Genomic DNA, 20,543 nt, shown 5'->3' with positions numbered 1-20,543 from the left:
CGGGTTACTGACCACGTTCAGAAGCTCAAATCGCGGTGATGCTCGCTTCTAATTGGCGGAGCCATGGCGAAATGTAATGTTATTGGTCAATCATTTGCTATGGGCGGGTCGACGGACTGAAGCGTCTAGAAAATGTTCGCTATAAGTATGTGTTACCTGTACTTACCCACTAACTGACCATTCAGTGGCAAATGTGGAATGCATGGTATTTTACAGTATTTTCACAGTATGTTTTAGTCTGTACAGTTGTTTAAGTTTTAGTTTTAATAAAATCAGTCCAATTTTCTTTTGTAAATTGTATGTATATGTGTGTGTGTGTGTGTGTGTGTATACACACACACACACCTTTACAATCACACTAGCAGGGTATACCATGTATACTGTTGTACTGACAATAAATATCTCTTGTTATTTAACCATATACCAATTGTTTTTCATTGAAATCAGTGTTTAATCTGCATCAATTCGGATTTGCATTGGCCATGGCTTACACATGAGATCAGGCTGTTGATAAAAGAATAAACTGGGGATATGAACTAAAGGAACAAACATCTGGTCAATGCTCCAGACTACAGGAACTGTGACCCCCCCTTGCCTCTTAGTGTTTCTTTTAAAACACTGAACAACCCTCCCATAATCAAAACCACCATCTTGAAAAAGAATCATTCCACAACCATAATAACAAGCCTACATAAATCCAGAAATACTCAGTTTATGCAAACTAAACAACCAAACCCACCACCATCATCTCTCGGTGCCTTCAACCTTTACTGGAAACATGGTTTCTCCAGATTACCTGTAGAACTTTCCATATATATCTACCTGCTTCCATTTACATGAATGAACTGTTCTCTGTTTTATCAAGTTTTCTTGGTTGAATACATGGTAACGTTAACCATGTGACTTAGATCCATGTTTTCATTAATAACTATGGTTAAAAGTTGCTAGCTGGAACAAGCAACAATTATTCCAAATTATTCCAATTGAATATCAAGCAGTTCTAGGTTGAATCCTGTCTGGTTCCTGTCCCCTAAAAGACATACCTGTTGACCCACGATGACTATAGGCTAGTGGGGCTGATTTCAAATGTAATGAAAGTACTGGAGAGACCCGAAACATCTGCGTCCAATGGTGGAGCGTTGGCTGGACCCGCTACAGTTTGCTTACCGACCCGCATTGTTGTGGAGAACACGTCACCTATCTGCTGAACCAGGCTGAACACTGTGAAGGTCGTGTTTTTTTTACTTTCAACACCATTAGACCCGAACCCCATTGGTGGTAGTAGTGGGTAACACACTTGCCTATGAACCAGAATCCCACTTACTACCATTGTGTCCCTGAACAAGACACTTAACCCTGAGTGTCTCCAAGGCTGACTGTCCCCGTCACTACTGATTGTAAGGCACTTTGGATAAGGACATCTGGTAAATGCAGTAAATGTAAATTAGACCATCACTACTGGGGAATAATCTCACGGAAATGCAGGTGAGTAGCTTGGATCACTGAATATTTAACCAATCACAGCATGTCTGTCCGTCCCTCTCATCTGACTTCAGGTATATAACCTTTGTGGCTGCGGATGGAAGAATGGGTCAGGATCATCGATGGCAAATGCAAGACAAAAAGGTAATCCAAAAAAGTGAGGCGTGGTCAGTCAGGGAACGGCTTACAACAAAGGTGTGAAATTTCAAAGAATGAGTTTGCGGCTCACCCTTCTATACTGTACGCTTCCTTGGGTGTGGTGTCCTTCCGGTGCAACGAGGTCCAGTACGCCTCTGCACCCCCTGCCGGCCGGGAAGGGGGACGGCAGCCCTGACAAGGTACAGGTCTCAGTCATGTCACCTGCAGACATGATCCGAGGACTTCTCAGAAATGGAATTGCATTATTGATCCTTTTTATTATGGGATGATGTATTATTCTGTTATCATTCTTAAAATCTTATTTCATCTTGTTGCATTGAGCATATTCATGACAAATGAACAGCCAGAGGTTAAAAAGTTGTCCCAAACTGGAAAATGATGTACCTTTCAGAATTACACAGAAATGGAGGTTGGACAAGCTTTGAAATTCCTACAGGTCTCCCAATTTTTCTTGATTATGTTTATGCAGAGAGGAGACAGTCAAGTTTGAACAAACTGTGGTAATACACCATCAATACAATACTATAGAATTCCTTCATACAAATAGCAAGAAAAATGCAATTAACAATGAAAAAGAAACAGATGTAGGTCTTCCCTCCACAGAAAAGAAAGTCAAGCTGTCTGTCAGTACAGTCTTCTTCGGCATTCCGAAACTGGGGGAAGCTCTGACAGGAAGAGGTCTGGCAGACCCAAAACCACAATAGCACCAGAAGACAAGTTTCAGCTTGTGTGATAGGCAGCTCACAGGACTGCAGCTCCAAGCACTACTTAATAGTGATCAAAGTAAGAAAGACTCAGTTTCAACTGTAAAGAGAAGACTTCCAAGTTGCAGGTCGAGTTGCAGCAAGAAAGCCACTGCTAAAGAGTCTTGCCTGGCCATGAAACACCGCCAATGGATGACTGAAGACAGTATTATGATGTTACGGGCTCATCATGCTGGATTTTTGTAAGTGGTCAAGTGACATCAATTGTAAATTTAAAAGGAGCTGGCATGATGGTCTGGGGCTTTTTTTGAAATGTCGGTGGCACTGTGAAGGGTCATGCTACAACAAGAAAATGACTCAAAACATAATTCCAAGATGTGCCAGAACTACCTTAAAAAACATGGTGTGACCAGTACATTTTGGGCAAAGCAACCTACAAGAGCCTCCTGAAGGGGGGGGTGGGCAGGGAAGCGACTGGGCCAGATCCTCCGGTAGCCGGTGAGCAGGGCGGGCCAGGCATGGGGCCATGAAGTTCCATCCGGAACGGGCAGGAAGAGGGCCTGTGGTTGATGGAGGGGCTGATGCCGCCATGCTGGACGACGTCCGGGGGCCAGCCAGAGGGTCCAGGTCCTCCGGTGCCAGGGAGGACCACCAGCGACAGCAGGGCTGGAGCCCTGTGGTTGCCACTGCTGATGTTGCTGCTTGGGTTTCGCAGATGTAGCTTGTGGAGGGGGGGCTCTGTCACAGCTGGGTGCAGCTGGAGCCACACCTGGCACCACTCAGCTTGATGGCAGGGCTCTAACCATGGACAGGTGTGGCTGATTAGGCGTCCATGGTTGGAGCCCTGTTATAAAGACCTGTTGGGTAGCAGACCAACGCTGTTGCATTGATGTGGACACCATAGACTTACCTTTATGTTAGTTTTTGTTCCTGGCAATTGCCACACGCCTGCGGGTTCATTTTTGTTCTCCCGGTTTTTGGTTTTTGTGCTGTTTCCTTTGTGTTGTTTAATAAATCCTATTTGCCCAGATGTCCCGTTTCTGTGCTTCCTTCCCCTGTCAGCCCGTGGTCATGACAGCTGTTATAACTACAGTTTAGAATACATTTTGGATACAAATGGATTCCATGGTTTCTTTTTTTGAACTTCAATTATTTTATGCTTTAATTTCTGAGTAGGGTGAGACATTGAAGTACTTGAATTTCAGAGAAAAAATAGTGTGTACCGGTAACACAATGGCAGAAGATGTACAATGCTTCCTCTCCCCTGTATTATAGGCACAGTCTCAGTGATACACAGTCATGGGGAATGTGGTTTATCTCTTGTTTAATATGAAAAGCAATTTCCTATTCTATGCCATAGGAACAGAGATCCAAACACATCAGTTGACCAAAAAAAATGCCCTGTCCTATTTAAATTGTAATTGTACTAGTTACGTACTGGTAAAAGCAATTAACAGTGTTAACCAATTAAATAAATTCACACATAGATACCATGGAAAGTTCTGGCAGACAAACCCAAACACTAAGCAATTAATGGTGTGTTATTATCTGCTTGTGAATATGTTTCTCACGAAAAACATGGTTCAGTGCTTATCGCAGGTGTAAAAAAAACATCTTCTTATAGACTAGACCAGTGTGGTCGAGATGCCATTCAGCAACGTGACCAGGACTGTGAGCAGGAGAAGCCTACCAGATGGGCTTTACTGTAAACTGATACAGAAATGCTCCTCTTAACTTCTTGTTTCTTTCTGCTGGCAGGTAATCTCGTTAAACAGTTTAATGTTCTACTGGCTAGAGAAATACGAAAGAAATTTATTAAGAAAATGCTAAATGTAATACATTTTTTTATTAAGCATGTTTTGTTTCATATTTATTAATGGTGAAGTAGTTGCATGTATTTCAGTGTGGATGGAAAGGTATGATGTTTGTTCCTGATTTTACCACCACATATGGAGATTATTGTATAGTAATCTATATAATTTATAAAATACTAAAATTATATATTGAATACAAGAATTTGGTTCTGCAAATACGGAAGCAGATGTTTAAATAAAAAAAAATATATAATGTATAATATAATATTATGTTTACTTTGCCTGTTTTATACATTTATACATTCTGCAGCGGTTATGGAGACTAAGATGGAGGCTTTTTTTTTTGTTTCATCTGGAGAAAGTGAAGTATGTTTGATGAATCAGTTTTTTCCTCTTTTTACCTTTATGGCTACTTTGGTCACTATAGTCATCATCGTCAGCAGCTTGATGCTCAATAACATGAGTGAAAGATAAGAAAGCAGAAACTGTCAGGACTGTTGGAAACCATCCTCGTTGAGGAGAGAAGACAAAAAGAGAGAAGACAAAAAAGATGTGAGAAGCTGCCATCACAGCAAAACCTCCCGGATGTGTAGAGATGCAAATAGTCAACTAAAAAACCTCACTTGTATTATTCATAGTCCTGCGTCTATTCTAAGTTTATTCTATAATGTAAAAAAGGAGTTGGGGGAATCAACTTTTGATGCTAGTGTACATATGAGACTGTCATTCATCAAAGCAAATAATAATGATTCTTTTTTCAGTGTCCACATGTGTAGGTAACCTCGAGTGTCGTGAAGGACACAGCGGTCCAACTTATGAGTCTATGCAGGACGTGTTTGACAAAAAGCAGTTCAGGCCAGCCGTGAACCTGAGCAACCCAACAATAGCCAATATTTCATTTACTCTGTATGCTGTATTGGGCGTGGTAAGTGTCCTGGAAAATGAATTAGAGCTACATAAGCATGTGCATAACCAGTCGTCTAACTGTCTGTTCACCTTAAGAATGAGAAGACCCAGATTCTCACCACCTTCCTCTGGCTCAGGCTGGTAAGGCACGCCCCATATCGTATTCAGATCCTCTAAAATGGAAATTAAGTCTTTTTTTATTCTGGTCTTTGTCATTTGCCAGTACTGGTTCCATGAGTTTCTTGTTTGGGACCCAATGCAATGTGATGGTGTTACCAAGATATCTCTCCCAGTACACGAACTGTGGACACCAGATATTATAGTATATGAATTGTGAGTCCATACATATTGGCTGAGACTTTTACTTTGCTATCAGCTATCAACTTCATTTCACCTTGGTCCTTCTTCTCTTATCTCGTAGCGTGGATGATGATGTTTCCCAGGAATGTCCTTATGTGTACATCAACCACACTGGACACATTCGCTATGATCGAATGCTGAGGCTTGTGAGCTCATGCAACCTGCAGATCTTCAGTTTTCCCTTTGACATCCAGAACTGCACATTCACCTTTGGCTCCTACATGCACACAAGTACTTAAAAATTTCCCATCAGAGAGTGGACGTGTAAGAGATGAAGCGTCTCTAATACTTCACATCGCTTTCTGCCTGGTGTAGTTAAAGATGTCCGGGTCAGCCCTGCACTGCCATTTGAGCAGATGTCAGGAAACTCGAAGCGATATCTGGAGACTAGTGGTGAGTGGGAGCTGGTGGTCATCCTGGGAGAATCCAGCATCCTGCAGTTTGGCATAGACGAGTGGGACATTATTACCTTCTGGGTAAGAAGGACTTTTGCGGTTTGGTTACGGGCCAGTGGGTTAGTGGGTGAAATTTGTGTCTTGTTTTCCACTAGGTGGTGATAAAGAGACGTCCGATACTGTACGTGGTGAATCTGCTGATCCCCAGCTCATTCCTCATGCTCATCGACATCCTCTCCTTCTACCTACCGCCACACAGTGTGGACCGGGCCTCCTTTAAGATGACCCTGATCTTGGGCTACACCGTCTTCTTGCTCATTATGAATGACTTGTTACCAAGCACCGCAAATGGCACGCCTATAATAGGTCAGTTGGCAGGCAGACACAGAGACACGAGACAGAAGAGGACAGAATTTAGTCTGATTCATGCATTGCTTTCTGATACCCCTCAGGTATTTATTTCTCAGTGTGCCTGGCACTCATGGTCATCAGTCTCCTGGAAACAGTCATAATCACCAATGTCCTCCATCATAATTCCATGAAGTACCGCGAGGTGCCCCACTGGGTCCGAGTTGTGATTTTGGGCTACATTGCTCGCCTCATTTGTTACAAATGGCTAGACGGCCCTCCTCGAAGGTCACAAGAGAAAGCTGAATCTGCCGGGCCGTGGACCATTCAGCCCACTAGCCCCCAATCAGACAGCAATCCAAGCACCAGCAGTGAGAAGAAATTTTCTGACCTCAGCAGAGGCTTTCACAATCTAGAATGTGTTCATTCTAAATTCTCTTTTCTCTTATCTCAGACACGGTTCCCGGTATTGCACTTCAAGCTGTGCCTGAGCTCATCCAGATCTGCAAGGATGTGAGTGTCATGCGTTCCCATTTGAGCTCACTGCAGAAGGAGGAGGAACTGCAGGATCAATGGTGCCACGTGGGCTACGTCTTAGACTTCTTGCTTTTCCGTATCTATCTGATGCTTATCTCCTTCTATGCCTTTGTCATCATTTGCATGTGGTGCATCTGGTTTAACCAGTGAACCCTCAGGTCATATCTGTCTCCTTTTAGTTAAATTGGGCTTTATATTAAGATGAGCTCTCACTGCATACCAAACCCGATGTTAATATAAAAAATTCTAGATTAAAGTGCCTTCAAACAGGGTTTACATTTGATCTGATATTACAGAAAATCGTTAAATATCCCACATTCTTGTTGTGACCTGACATTCACCCTCACATCTGTCTTGGGTGATTTGATTATGATACTGAGGTCTGATTGCTCATATCAAAGTGGTCTGGATTGCATTTGGGCCATCCACTAGACACAGCTTAATACCTCATATGCCACGAAATACTGTTTATGAGTGGCCAGTGGTCTAATAGTACAGTACTATAGTACTTTTTTCCCCAGAATAGTTTCTAAGGGATTTATGTGCAGAGGTATGCATATTTTTGAACAAGGTTAAATTGAAGTAAATAATATATTTGGAACATATAGTTTGTTCATTCAGCTGCTCTCATAGAAGGGGCAGTGTCACATGTAACCAAAGTGGGGCTTCTAATTATGAAGGGCATTATAAAAGGAAAGAAATGGGAGCTGTCATGTGAACGAATGAATGAATAAAAATTTAAGTTGGATTATTAAAGCAGTGGCATTCCAAATCTGCTGTCAGTTGACCTCAGCAGCCAGGAAGGTAAGACGAGCAGTCATTCCTGTGGATGTAGGATGTAGAGGTACTGAGAAAGACCTCAGTACCTTCGAGAAGAATGAGGAGGATAATTTATGATAGAAAAACAGGCCGTTCTCATATCCTGTTAATATTACATAAAAAAACAAAGACACCAGACAAACCACATTTTTTAATAGTCAAAACATTATGTAACAAAATTACATGAGTCATATATATATATATATATATCTTTTTTTTCAGTAGTGCAATTCATTTTATAAGCCTCAACCAGAAAACGGCAGTTAATAATTACACACCCACCAAGCTGAGGGCTAACAGTAGGATAAAACTGAGAACTTAGTCATTGCTATACTACAATATCATCAGCAGCCACATTAAACTCTTATTTCTATTGTTCTCTGACTGAAGATCAGTGCAATTGGAGCTTTCAGCAGCTGACAATAGAATGAAAAGCGTTTTCATTATTGCTTAACATGTAATCAATTGTGTATGAAGGAGGTTAGAGCAATTCGGTTAAAAGAGGCTTTGCGAGTATGTAAACAGAGCTTTCGTAAGATAGCTTTAAAGGTTTAAAATTACATTCCACATTCCTTACATTGAAATGGGCAAAAAATGGACCCTCCAAATATTTGGGGAATCAGGAATTGGCTTTGCTGCGAGCATAAATTCAAGGCATAGAATGATCTCAAACTTACAAATGAGAACAGAAATAAGAATGCAATGTTATCTATTATCATAGTGACTGGGAAAATACAATTTATTGATTGAGATCACCCCTGGAGTATCATCCAAAGTGCCAGACAAATATGGCAAATACTTAAATATCAGTCACCTAAGGATGATTTTGAGAGTTTGGCCTGAATTCAGCATGAGGCAGGTTGTAATGAAAGGTTTAGGAATACAATCAAAAGGACAAAAAACCCACATACATTTGGTTCTTGGATGAAAGAAACATTGAAACCACTGTCCCCAAAACTGTGACAGTGCAAGTAAGTAGAACCTCATTCTCGTGACATCTTGTTATTCTCCAAACACACACACACACACACACACACACACACACACACACACACACACACACACACACACACACACACACATATATATATATATATAAAAGACAGTATTAAGTGCCCACTAAATAGGCTGGTGTGAAACCCCTCAAGTGCATTCATGCACTGAAATCATGTACAGTCCCAGTCAAGTGCATACATGTACACAGCCGAACAAAAAAAATCTCACATGTGCACCCATCTCTTCTTCTACAGACATGCTGATTTCATAATGCTTATTCCATCCAACAATCTAGGAGGCACACAGGCTAGACAATAAATAAATAAAATATTCGGACAACAAAAAGAACCACAAGTCATGACACTAAACAAAAATTGGGGGCAAAGTGTGCCCCTTAGTGTACAGAGACAGTGTTGACAGTGTTTTGGGAAGTTTTTAAGGTGTCGGTCAGTACAATGAGGTTGTGCTGATGTTAGTTTGTTACAGTCCACAGTTCATGTTCACTCACCATTCTCATCTCTGTCTTCTTGCTCCTCCATGTTCTTCCGTGCCATCCTCTCCCGCCTCTCTGACAGCCTCTGGCACCGTGGGCACTCTTTCCCATCTTTATAACATCCTTTGTGGTAGCACGCTTTACATTCTGATAAAAATAAATGAACATGGCACAACAGTCAAGGCATGGCTTCTCAGAATCGCCTCCACGCACCTTCTGGTAATAGAACAAGGCGACATTTCAACTATTTACAATAGATGCTTACAAAGGGAGGACTTTCAAAGGAGACTCACCTTCACATCGTTGGCACTTGTTTAGCTCGAAGGGGAAGACGATATCTCTGTCATTGCCACAGAATTCACAAACAAACCCTTTTGCCTGGCAGAGCTGTAGGAAAAGAGTGCAGAATAAATCATTATTACAGGACTAAAGCTGGACAAAATAAAGCTCAGACTATTCTTACCATACACCCTGCAACATGAGCTGCTCCTAAACGTAGTAGTTCTCGAAGTTTTGGAACCAGATCTCCATTTCGCACAGCAGTGAGATCATTGAGTGAGAAAAGGTGTAGATCCTCAGTCAAGTAACATGGGACACTGTCAAATAAATCTAATAATCTGTAGGAAATTAGAGCATAAACATTAATACATGGCCCCAACCTATGTAGACATCTGTCCATAACACTCATCTATTGTTGTCATTCTAGACCCTGTTCCCTGTTCCTTTCTACTGGATGATGGAGTCTTGCAGTGGACCAGTAGCGCAAATTTTAGCTTGCACTACACACCATTGTAGAAGCCTAAATATGTCATGTTATCAGTTCTACACATGCATCCTGATGGAGCCCTTGTGCTAGTGTTAAACTACTATGTTTAATATCGCATGCAATAAGCCTGGAATGACTGACCGTAATCATTAGAAGTGTATCATAAAAAGAAACATCTACATAGATTATTACATGAAAACACTTACTCATTGGCCAAACGACAGGTTTTAAACAAATTCTTCATGTGAAACAACTGAACTCTCAACACCTGAAAGACAAGGTATAAAAACATATTTTTGAAATATTTCTGTTATTATTGTCCACTTTTTAAATAAAAGTTATGAATTAAGTAGCTGACACAACATCTGAAGTGTCTATGTGGATTAATACTAGAGGTGTGAACCTTCACTGGTGTCACGATTCAATTAGATTGCCTCAATATCGATGCATCATGATGCATGCCATACATTTTCTACATGTAGTATGAGTTAAGGTCTCGTACTCCTGTGTGGACGCATTGATTTGCTACAATGAGCAGAAAAATGTTTGTCTTCTTCCAAGATGGTTGCCTGTAACCACTAGTAACTTTTCAAAATGTCTAATTTCTCTGCAGTGACATTATTGTTCTACTGTAATACAAATCAACAGTGAATAAGTAAATGTCAGTTTTACAGTGTTTTATCAACTCTGTCACAGCGTAGAAATTAGACATTTTCTTTTGAAAAAGGTTACAGGCAATCACTTAAAGAGATTCCATTAAATTAAATATCATTTGTAATTGTAAACAGTTTGATGTAACCATAGGCCTGATTTATAGAACAATCATTTATTTTAATGTCTAATACCTTTCTATTAACATTTTGAATATTTATTCAGGTAAAAATTGGTAAACAGTTGCATGTCAAAACCTGAACAGCAATACTGAATGTAAAAATCCAACCCTGACGTTATCTTAGTTTAAAACAGCATTCTTTACAGAATTAATTTTTTTTTTGTTCAATTGAATTAAACGAAACATCTCATTTCACATGACTCTGGTGGGACTGTTTAGACTGTGTACAGAATGAGAACTGTACATGCGTGGATGCCTGAGAAATGCCTGGTTCAGACGTCTGTAGAGTCAGGTGAGTGCAGACTGAACACAGACCATTTTTCTGCTCGTTGTAGAAAATTCAAAGCCGCTTTCAGACTGAACACGCTGTGTTCGCCGCGGTATGCGTGCTTTTCGATAATGTTAAGTTGTAGATCTCTGGATACTCAGAGAAAGAGTATCCTCCACCGCCTGAAAATCACCATGTAACGTATGATATGAACGATTATATTCTACACTGCATTGATGCAACATTTTCCACGTCTGCATCACGATGCATCAATTATACGATTCATTTCAACACCTTCAATTAATACATGATCTTACCCTGACTGCCTCTAGTGACTTCACTTTTTTATAGAGGCCATTATTAATGTCATTTGGATTGAAGAGGGGGTCTCCCGCAATCTTGCTCAGCAGGTCTCTTGCAAAATTGCTGACGTAGTATTTACTGAAGTCCCACTTCCTCAAAATTCTCCCTGGGACCACGGCCTGGGCATTCTCATGGCAGCACTGGCAGAAGAAACGGCCCAGGTACTCACAATAACGCAGTCTCTTTATGTAGTCTTTAAAAAGAGGGGGAAAAAACACAGCTAAATAAAAATTCATAAGAATGACTGGTATTGACAAATACTAGTTTGCTGCTTCCAGCTTTGTCATCCTGCTGACGTACAGGATGAATTCTGAGATCATCTGCACGCGATTGGACTGCTGCAGAGCAGGCCTCCAGGCCCCAGTGTGCCCTGATGCCGGTGCCCGAGGGAAATGCCGCTGCAAAAGAAGTGTCCGTGCTAGGCTAAGGGCTGATCCGTCCGTCCTATCCAACGTCCGTTCCCTGGACAATAAACTGGACTACATCAAACTTCAGTGGACGACGCAGCAGGAATATATACTTCACTTTACTTTCATTCTTGTGAGCAGAGCTTCTCATTCTCTCATATGTTTCATCTATGAAACAACAACCAGAATGCCAGATACGTACATATGTCGGATTGTGTAAAACATACTACATGTGATAACAGCGTATATGAGCTGAATTCTCATGTTTGGTTATTGTTGTCTTTAACCCAGTGTTGTCCCTGCGGGAGACTTTGCGGGTTCAGATCTTCCCATATGGTCTAGACACACAGGATTGACTCCTGGTACGGAAACCTCTCACCTTGGCCAAGGAAATGCACTCGTAATCAACGGGTTGCGGGTTTGAATCTGAGGTCCCCTTGATGAAGGGACAGTCCCCACACACTGCTCGCCCACTGCTCACCAAAGGTGATTGGTTAAAAGCAGAGGACACATTTCAATGTGTGCACTGTGTGCTGTGCTGCAGTGTATCGCAGTGATATAAACTTCCTTTGAGCCTTTTCCTCATTTAGAAGTTGTGTGGGGAAGAGCACAGCTAGCAAGGAAGGGTGGGGGGGGAAACAGTGGTGGTTACTGGTCTTGTTGAACTAGCTACACGGCCAGGACAGCATTTCGCTGGGACAGCATGTGTACTTGAAAAAATAACTTTTTTTTTCATCACTTTTGCGTGTCTGGTTAATTTGGGGGTTGTCCACCCCTTTTGTTTGTTCGGTAGGTAGACCTTGGGACCTCTCACCTCCCAGTCCTTATTAATACATTTACGGCATTTATGGCCCTTATCCAGAGTGCCTTACAATCAGTAGTGACAGGGACAGTCAGGGACAGAAAGTGTAAGTGCTTTTGTCCTTTACATGTTTTGTCATAAAATAAACATTTCTAATGAATAAATCTTAATTGTTAAATTTTTTTTGTTCATACATCACTTATCCTGCAGCTCTAATTCGTGACACTGAAGACATCTGATCTAAACTGTATAGCACTGACAAATTGTTCATTTTTTACCTGGATCGATGCGAATCCCACATCCAGCACATCTATAGTTCTGCTTTGCAACCACTACTTTCCTCCTGACAAAGAACGTTGGGAAGATTAGCAATTGCAACTATTCGCATATATATAGCGTTAATTAGCTTTGGCTTACTTCGGAGCAGGATGAATATTGAAGATGATCTGAGGTCTTGGAGGAGCCCACTCCAGGTTACCTCGCACACGAATGCGAAGTTTATAGATGTCTGCATGCTCGCCATCATCAGGGGAAATGGGTAGAGAATCAGGAATAGGAAGGAGCTTGGGGAAGCAGAAAAATCAGTAAATGCAATGCTACAAATATTCCAATTCCTATTCTTATTTAGTGTTACTTACCTTCTGGGGAGCGTCATGCTCTGGGACCAACCACTCCAATTCTGAAGCTGCAGGCAACTGCATGCCTTCAAACTGCCTCAGGAGACCCATGGCCACCGACTCAGCAGAGTTTGAGTGGAGATATGATGGAGAACTGTGGAAAAAGACAAAAACATAACATGCACCTAAATAAAATTCATTTCTAAAGCAGGGATAACTCTAATTTGTAACATAATGAGCACTTTTACATCAAATTCTTTTCCATATTAATTTTTTTTTCTTTATAGTCTGCACTAGCACTCATTTTACCATACATTCAGGTCAAATCATATCTACTAACATGCTCAAACGTGTTACTGGCCCTGGCAATCGGTGATCATATTTCACACATTAATAATTTAACTATGCAGAATTTCCATACACTTACATGGACTCTGTGCTCAAAAACGATCGGCTGCTACCAGTTACACTGCGTTTAATGTCAGCATCTGAAAGCAAAATTGAAATATAATTACACGAATTGTGACACAGCTTCTGTCTGTATTTATGGTATTTGGTAAGTCTGTGAATTCCTAACATGACAATGGTTCTTTTTATCAGTTGATTACAATGAGGAACAGTGGGAGAACTATGAAGAATGACATGTAATGATTTTGACAAGACACAGCATGGCTTACAAAGCATGCAAGATAGAGCCTAAAAGGAGCAAAATTATATTAGCCTCTAGAGCCCCACCCCACCCCAAACACACACAGCTACACTCCAGGCCCTGCATCAATGCTTTCTGCTGACAAAACCCCCCAGTCCATCCCAGCCCAGCCCAGATACCTGAAAAGAGAGAGGCAAGTGAGAGGGACAGGCCGCTTTGAGACGCCGCCATCAGGGAACCACAGCCATCTGAAGGACACCAGAAACTGTTCATGAATATTGTGACATTGATATGATGCTGCTAAAAACCGACATACTCCCAAACCTACATTCATGCCAATGTTTCATCAGTTTTCTCCATAACTATTAGAAATGTCATTATTTTCACCTTCTGTTTTGTCTGTAGGTTTGTCTGGAGTGCCTCATATGGGACTGGAGACCAGGGCAGGGAAAGGTTAGGTATAGCCCAGGAGGACTGACCAGTCCCAGAGGTTTATATGTGTTTATTATAATAATTTTAAGTATTTACATGTTTTATTATAACAAAAACTCAGACTTTATCCTAAAAAGCAGATGGAGAATGTGCTCCACTGAGACAGAGGGAGAAGAAGAAACGTCCCCCACACTGCAGGCGTCTCTTTTTGAAGATGGTCTTTAACCCAAATGTGCCTGAGCCATTTCCATGTATTGTCCCTTGGTTGCTTTAATTGATTTTCAGAGATGGGTTTTCCTGCCTTTGCAGACTGCTGCTGGAAGACTGCGGTTTGCACTCTGAACCTTCATCTGACCTCTCCATTGACCCACAGCTTGTGCTTGGAATATGTCCACACAGGCATAATTGCAGATATTTTTCCGTATGTACATCCACATTGCAAATACTAAACGTGCTGCATGACAGTGTCCTACTGGCCTGTCCAATGCTGTCCTGAATGTTTCTTACACCTCATCAACTAATTATAATTTGATTTGCCAAAGTGTATCTCTGGGGTGATCGCAGGGTCACATGTTAGTGACACTATGACAAAGATTTCCTCAGCTTAGTGCTGATGCTTGGGGTCTCTGAATAGCAGTGACAACTAGCTGTAAATTGACATGAGACTGTTGATCACTGTAGCATGGTGTGGATGTGCAGACGACGTGTCCTTTAAACTAGTACTGTGTAGGGATACTCTCTCAAGATGGTCCCTGAGTCAGGGAATGAAGCCACATATATGTTGTCATAGAAATTCCGATCTGGGTGTGTAGTTCATGTCTGTACACATTTTTAACACTGTTCCCCACACAATCTTAATTTGCTTGGTGACTGGTGTGCCTCTTTCCTGGCAAAGTCTTGTTCAGTAACTGATGCAAGTTTGATCAACATAACTGAATTACATTCACATAAACAAAAAATGTCAAAGGTGATTTTTTTATACACAAATCAGGATCTCTAAAGACATGCCCACATAGAGAAGCCAATGAAGAGAGATCAATGTTACAATGAGAATGATTTGGATGAAGAATGAATATGTAAAACTGTTTTCTCTCCAGTTCTCTCCATTAATACCTTTCAGCTCACACTGTTCCACCTCCTCAGCAGAGCCTGATCCCGACAGGTGGAAGGAGTCTTGGGAGCTCCTTGAACCCCCACTGTCTGTAGACTGGAAGACTGAAAAAGGGCAGAAAGTTGTGAATGAAAATGACAAAATCCTCCTCCCATGTTCCCCCTCTCCCATGCAGCATACCCTGAATGGATGGAGTGCTGGGCTGGAGCTTGCTGTGGCGTATCTGCTGTCTGCGCAGACGGATTTTCTGTTTCAGTTGCTGGATCTCGGAGTCGCTGTCACCCTCCTCCTCGGCGTCCTCCACATGCCGGCGCATGTTGCATTTCATCAACTCGATGGCAGCAATGAGCGACTCGGATATACTGAAGTGGGCATTCTCCTACATAAGGAAACATTCATATCATGACATTCCATTTAATAAATGTGTAAAGATTCCATAGATTACCAAAACCAGATACCACTCAGCTCAGATTAAGCAAACAAGAAAGCAATTATATATTTAAGCATTGCAATGTTTCATTATATGACACTATTGATGTTTTTAGAGAACAACATTTTTGATGACCAGTTGACCGGCTTAAAAAGAACATGTAACGGAGGATCACAAAATACATACAGAATTGCAGAATATTTCTGACCTTTTCCAAGTCTGCACAGCTCCCAAAATCCTGTTCAGCAAGGTAGCTAATGAGACTCTGACCTTCTGAGGGCTTCCGGAACATACCATCAGTGATTGTGCTATGCTTTAAATCTGCAAACACCAGAAATTTCTGTAAATGTAACAAATAGTGGCATTCATGACCGATTGGTAGAAAACAGGTGTTAACAGTATAATTAACCACAGGACAAATATGATTAAATTTGAAAATGACATTCCTTCAATGGCACATGCAAACTGTCCAAAGTTTCGCTCTACAAAACTACACAAGACCGACTAGACATTCAGTTAAGAATACAATCCATTAACCACTATGGGGAAGTAGGTGAAACTTACTGGACTCCATATAAGCAGAGTTCGGAGCGCCTTCATCATTGCTCTGAGGTGAAAAAGAACCATAATCCTTCCCACAGGGATCAGCAGCAGATTCTAAAAAGTTCAGAGCAGTCACCAATTACAGGAAAAGCAATATAATGCACACTCCTCTGCAGATCATGTAAAATGCTTCATGGTGCACTGGCTTATTATACAATAAATGACGACATGGGGTGATAATAAAAATGGGAATGCACTGGGTAAAGCTGCCAAAATATACATTATACTGGCCACAAAGTGCAGAGCAGCAGAGGGCTTACATTAATGTACATTTCAAGTAAACATATCAGAAATATAACACTCCAAAATAATTCAGACGTCCAAAGAGACCAACAGAAGAAAATGCAAGAGATGAGCAGACAGCAAAGACAGAAATGGAGGCGGAAGTGTCATCATGCAGGGCCATGAAGAGAAATGAGCCACAACACTGCCAACCTGCTGCAGGGTCCTCTATTATAATGGTGATTGTCCTGTGTCCCCCTCCTTCATGAAGACAGATAAAAGCAAGAGAAAGAAACGGATAGAAAACATTATCCTCGAAAGAAATGTGGTTAAGGACCAGACTGGGCCAGCAGGGGAGAGAGCAGAAAGACAGACCATGTATTATTTAAAACTTTTACCATGCCTCTGCTTCTGGGTGACCCCCGTGTCAGACAGGGACCTGATGTGGCCCCTGGCATGGCTGCGGCCCGGCCCTCCCTGACCCTCGGAGAAGGAGTTGCGCCTTTGTGGCTGCAGTGTAGTGGTGGACGCGCGTCCCGAGGCATTTCCGCCGAGATCCTCGCTCGGCGCACTGTTCAGGGTGGAGCTGCTCGAGTCGCGCCGCAGCCGGTGCTGTCCCAGGTTACCGATGGCCAGGTACTCAGGCCCGTCGTCAAAGTCCCCCGCCTCAGGCTGCGTGAGGGAGATGCCGGGAACTGTGGGAGCTGTGGGCAAACTTCGTTCTCCTGCTGCACTGGTGCAGACCCACGGTGCACCACAGGAACCTGAAGTCGAGAGGCGGGACACACAGGACAGAAACTCAACACCAAACATTCTGCTACGATCCACTCGCAACACAGAAGACGGCGAGGCCGCCTCAGCCACATGCATCTCGTTGTGGACACTAAATGTGTATTGTGCTCAGAATGGGGGCTTATTCAGTAACTTCATTAGCCTGACACAGTGCCAGCTTGGCTGAGGGACTGCCCAAACCTGTGGACATCTCTACGGGCTGCAGAGGACTGCTCTGTGACTGAGACGTGGGCAAAAAAGACGGCCCTCCGAGGCTCCGGCTTCCTGCTGCCCCCAGCAGTGGACACAGGCTTTGACTCTTCACGAAGCCCAGAGATGATTCTTTCAAGTGGGCCAACTGGAGCAGGCAAGAAAACCAGAAGGCAATTAAATCCAAGGTGAAAATCAGAAATAATGTGTTGACTCATTCCATACTCACTTTGACAGTATTAAGCAGAGCCAGCAGCCGAGGGTTGTTCTGTTCTACTGCTTCCAGACACTGGAACATGGCAGAGACGTGGGGCTCACTGAGAACGAATGCCTCATCTGAAGAACAAGAACAAAAAAGGTGGATTTTGTCCTGTCCTGAACATTCCCAACCTGGAGCACACACCAGTCATCCAGTGCAAGCGGGCATAAAAAGCAGGAGCAATTTACCATTGTAGAATTTGCGTGTATTGGCCTCATGAGTGAGGAGCGGCCGTAGCTGGGAAGAGACGGAGTGGACCTGCAAGCTGTGCAGCAGCCAACGCTCCGCCTTGTAACTCTCGCCTGGACTCTGCACAGGCTCCAGTTGACTGAACTGCAGGGGACAAGCGGACACAGTTCAGTGTCCCGAGTCAGGATCGTCTTTTCACAAAGTAGACTACATTATTATACAATTAATTAGTCACACGGCACAAAGAAGATCATGTCCGATGCAAACAACCTATTCAAAGATTTCATGTAATATTACTATTTTATTCCGTGGTGCTTATAGGTCGAAAGAAACATGAGCAGGTCACAAAATGAATAACATATTGATAAGCGTGCAGGTTTATAGGTGAAATACTATCAATGCAATACAATACCAGATAGGATTTTGTGGAAAATCAGCGGCTTGATTTCATGGCAACTTTTCTTAAGAATTTTTAAATAAAAAGGTTTTTAGACATTTTAATTAGTTAAAAAACAAAGGCAACTTGTTCTGAGTATCTTTGTGTATATGTCTCTATGCAATAAATGTGTAGAGGAGGTCATTAAGTGCATTATGCTTTGGGATCCTGCTAGTGCACATCTGTTATAACTCTGTGAGTCCATCATGTGACAAATGCTTTATTTGAGGGCTAAAAATGGCTTCTAATAAGTCTCATACTGTCCCCGTCTATAGCAAAATAAGTTTAAACAGTATACTGTATACCTGATCAACATGAAGGGCTAAGTGAGGACAAATGAAGCGCAGCGACCACACAAAGCGCCAGTAGTCTTTCTGCTTGTGATAAACCTGCACACACAAAATTACAACAATCACTAACATTATCATTCTTACTTTAGTTATATAACATACATAATCAGTCAAAGGTTTTAGAACACCCCAATTTTCCAATGTCTAAGTGAAATTAGTGCAGTACAATATCCCAAGGTAAATGCATAGAACTAACAAACCCTTCATTAAGCAAAATGTATTCTAAACTGTTAATAGATATAACAGCTGAACACTTTTCTACAATAATCTTCAGTTAAATATTCTTCTGTGCCTTGCAAATGTGGTCATTAAATTTGTTCTCTGAAATGTATTTGCAATCAATGATTAAAGCCATTTTTAATCTGCTAAAAAATCATACATTCAAAAAATGGCCATTTCATAATGCATGATGCAATGCACATTCTACAGACTATGTAGAGCATTTCTTATCTCAGGTCTACAAGTCAGTGCCTAAATATTTGAAATGATTGAGGGTCCATTTGATGAGTTTTTGCTCATTTCTAGAAGATTTTTCAGCCCTCTGTTGATGCATGCATTAACATGATGGCACTTATAAATCTTTAGGGAGAGTCTTACTTGTTCGTGTTTTAAGCCATGGCTCAAAATATTGTTCATGTCCTTGTGAAGCCGTTGAAGACCCCCGTAACGAGACCAGACATTTGGGTTGTTTGTGGACACAAGTCCCTCCACTGTGGTCTTCAGATTAGAAAGAAGCTTCCAGCATTCTCTGCTGAATATTCATGAGACACCAGTCACAAACATCCTTAAAGATCCAGACTTGAGTTAGAAGCTCAAAGCACTGTAGTGGTGTGCTGAGGATATCTATGCAGGACCGAGTAAGCATATGACCATGAAGATCAATTACGGTTTCTATTCAAACACACAATCAGCAAAAAAACATGACCAAACTGTGCAGCTCAAATCTGCAACAGCGGCAAGAAATTCGAGGACTTCCTTTCCCACCCATTTAAATGAGGGAGAAATAAATGTTTCACATTCTAATCACATTATATTTGAGGACTTCCTTTCACATTGGTGTAATAACCAGTACTGCAGACCAAACTCATTCTTATTTGATACTAATGCATAACTGTTATTTGATGCATAATGCATAACTGTGACCTTAAAAGGCATTTTGAGTAACAGTGTGTGGACAAACCTACATTACATTTGACCTACAGGCCCATTTAGTTGAAAAGTGTTTGGATTACAGCAGTGAGATCCCTTTAGCTACTTTAAATCGGCATATGAAGGAAATGAGTTTCTTTCTCTGTGCTCTCGTCATATCAAGAAGTAGACAGTCTGAATGAAATACATTTACTCGCCTACAGTAACAGTAGAGGACAGATGAAACGAGCGAGCTGCACTATACTGGCGACAGATGAAACGCGACACAAGTGACACCAGACTGTGAGTGTGTTCGCCTGCTGTCATACCCGCGATCGCCGGTTGTCGCCTCCGCTGCTATGTCCATGTCCCCGTCTGGGAGAGACCGACGTCTCCTCCCCCTTCTCCTGCTTGGTAAATGGACGTGTAGAAGCTATAGAGCAGTCTTCGCTGGCTACATCATGCTCCCCGAATTTGGACTCCGCCGAGTCTGACATCCCACAACAAACAAGCGTTCGGAAAGCATTCCACTTCCGGTCCGCCCAGGCGTCACAGCTGCGCATGCGCACACGGCACGACGGGCGTGCGGTCATTTAGGGCGCTATACCAGGGTTCCTCAAATACTTTCCACGATGAGAGCCAACTTACAAAGCATAATCACGACAGCGTTGTCTATTTAACCACT

The 20,543-nt window shown here is 42.0% G+C and overlaps 2 protein-coding genes across 6 annotated transcripts; one reads left to right on the top strand and one right to left on the bottom strand.

Annotated features, from left to right (window-relative positions):
• The first annotated feature begins 4,008 nt into the window (after window positions 1-4,008).
• LOC114802439 (5-hydroxytryptamine receptor 3A-like) lies at window positions 4,009-7,382 on the top strand. Of its 2 annotated transcripts, none has more exons than XM_029001341.1 (9): window positions 4,009-4,103; window positions 4,921-5,084; window positions 5,162-5,206; window positions 5,289-5,398; window positions 5,487-5,656; window positions 5,741-5,901; window positions 5,976-6,186; window positions 6,273-6,539; window positions 6,623-7,382. In XM_029001341.1, the coding sequence occupies exons 1-9, from the start codon at window positions 4,067-4,069 to the stop codon at window positions 6,853-6,855; spliced, it is 1,398 nt and encodes a 465-aa protein (XP_028857174.1). In that variant the 5' UTR covers window positions 4,009-4,066; the 3' UTR covers window positions 6,856-7,382. The 2 variants fall into 2 exon arrangements, with proteins under 2 accessions (XP_028857174.1, XP_028857175.1); XM_029001342.1 differs by lacking the exon at window positions 4,009-4,103 and adding an exon at window positions 4,693-4,711.
• A 274-nt stretch (window positions 7,383-7,656) lies between these two features.
• On the bottom strand, window positions 7,657-20,401 carry rubcn (rubicon autophagy regulator). Of its 4 annotated transcripts, none has more exons than XM_029001803.1 (22): window positions 20,188-20,401; window positions 19,328-19,481; window positions 18,686-18,769; window positions 17,944-18,088; window positions 17,726-17,832; window positions 17,488-17,644; window positions 16,914-17,279; window positions 16,729-16,776; window positions 16,255-16,347; window positions 15,899-16,011; window positions 15,441-15,639; window positions 15,263-15,364; window positions 13,897-13,965; window positions 13,496-13,556; window positions 13,090-13,222; window positions 12,869-13,014; window positions 12,730-12,794; window positions 11,197-11,435; window positions 9,986-10,047; window positions 9,477-9,630; window positions 9,307-9,400; window positions 7,657-9,160 (listed from the first exon to the last, which is right to left on the bottom strand). In XM_029001803.1, exons 1-22 carry the CDS (start codon window positions 20,223-20,225, stop codon window positions 9,021-9,023), a joined length of 2,769 nt encoding a protein of 922 aa, XP_028857636.1. In that variant the 5' UTR covers window positions 20,226-20,401; the 3' UTR covers window positions 7,657-9,020. The 4 variants fall into 4 exon arrangements, with proteins under 4 accessions (XP_028857636.1, XP_028857637.1, XP_028857640.1 ...); XM_029001804.1 differs by having other exon boundaries at window positions 19,328-19,478; XM_029001807.1 differs by lacking the exon at window positions 13,897-13,965.
• Window positions 20,402-20,543: the final 142 nt, after the last annotated feature.

Source organism: Denticeps clupeoides, chromosome 13 (assembly GCF_900700375.1).
Source record: "Denticeps clupeoides chromosome 13, fDenClu1.1, whole genome shotgun sequence".
In the NCBI taxonomy this organism is placed as follows: Eukaryota; Metazoa; Chordata; class Actinopteri; order Clupeiformes; family Denticipitidae; genus Denticeps; species Denticeps clupeoides.
This window is presented reverse-complemented; position numbering and strand designations above follow the sequence as displayed.

Coding starts and splice junctions, on each gene's coding strand:
- LOC114802439 (XM_029001341.1), top strand. CDS start 4,067: ATGCTCCTCTTAACTTCTTGTTTCTTTCTGCTGGCAG. Junction 5,657..5,740: donor TGGCTCCTACATGCACACAA/GTACTTAAAAAT, acceptor TGCCTGGTGTAG/TTAAAGATGTCCGGGTCAGC. Junction 6,540..6,622: donor CAGCAATCCAAGCACCAGCA/GTGAGAAGAAAT, acceptor CTCTTATCTCAG/ACACGGTTCCCGGTATTGCA.
- rubcn (XM_029001803.1), bottom strand. CDS start 20,225: ATGGACATAGCAGCGGAGGCGACAACCGGCGATCGCGG. Junction 16,012..16,254: donor CTCTGCTTATATGGAGTCCA/GTAAGTTTCACC, acceptor TGGTGTTTGCAG/ATTTAAAGCATAGCACAATC. Junction 9,631..9,985: donor ACCTGTCGTTTGGCCAATGA/GTAAGTGTTTTC, acceptor AATTTCCTACAG/ATTATTAGATTTATTTGACA.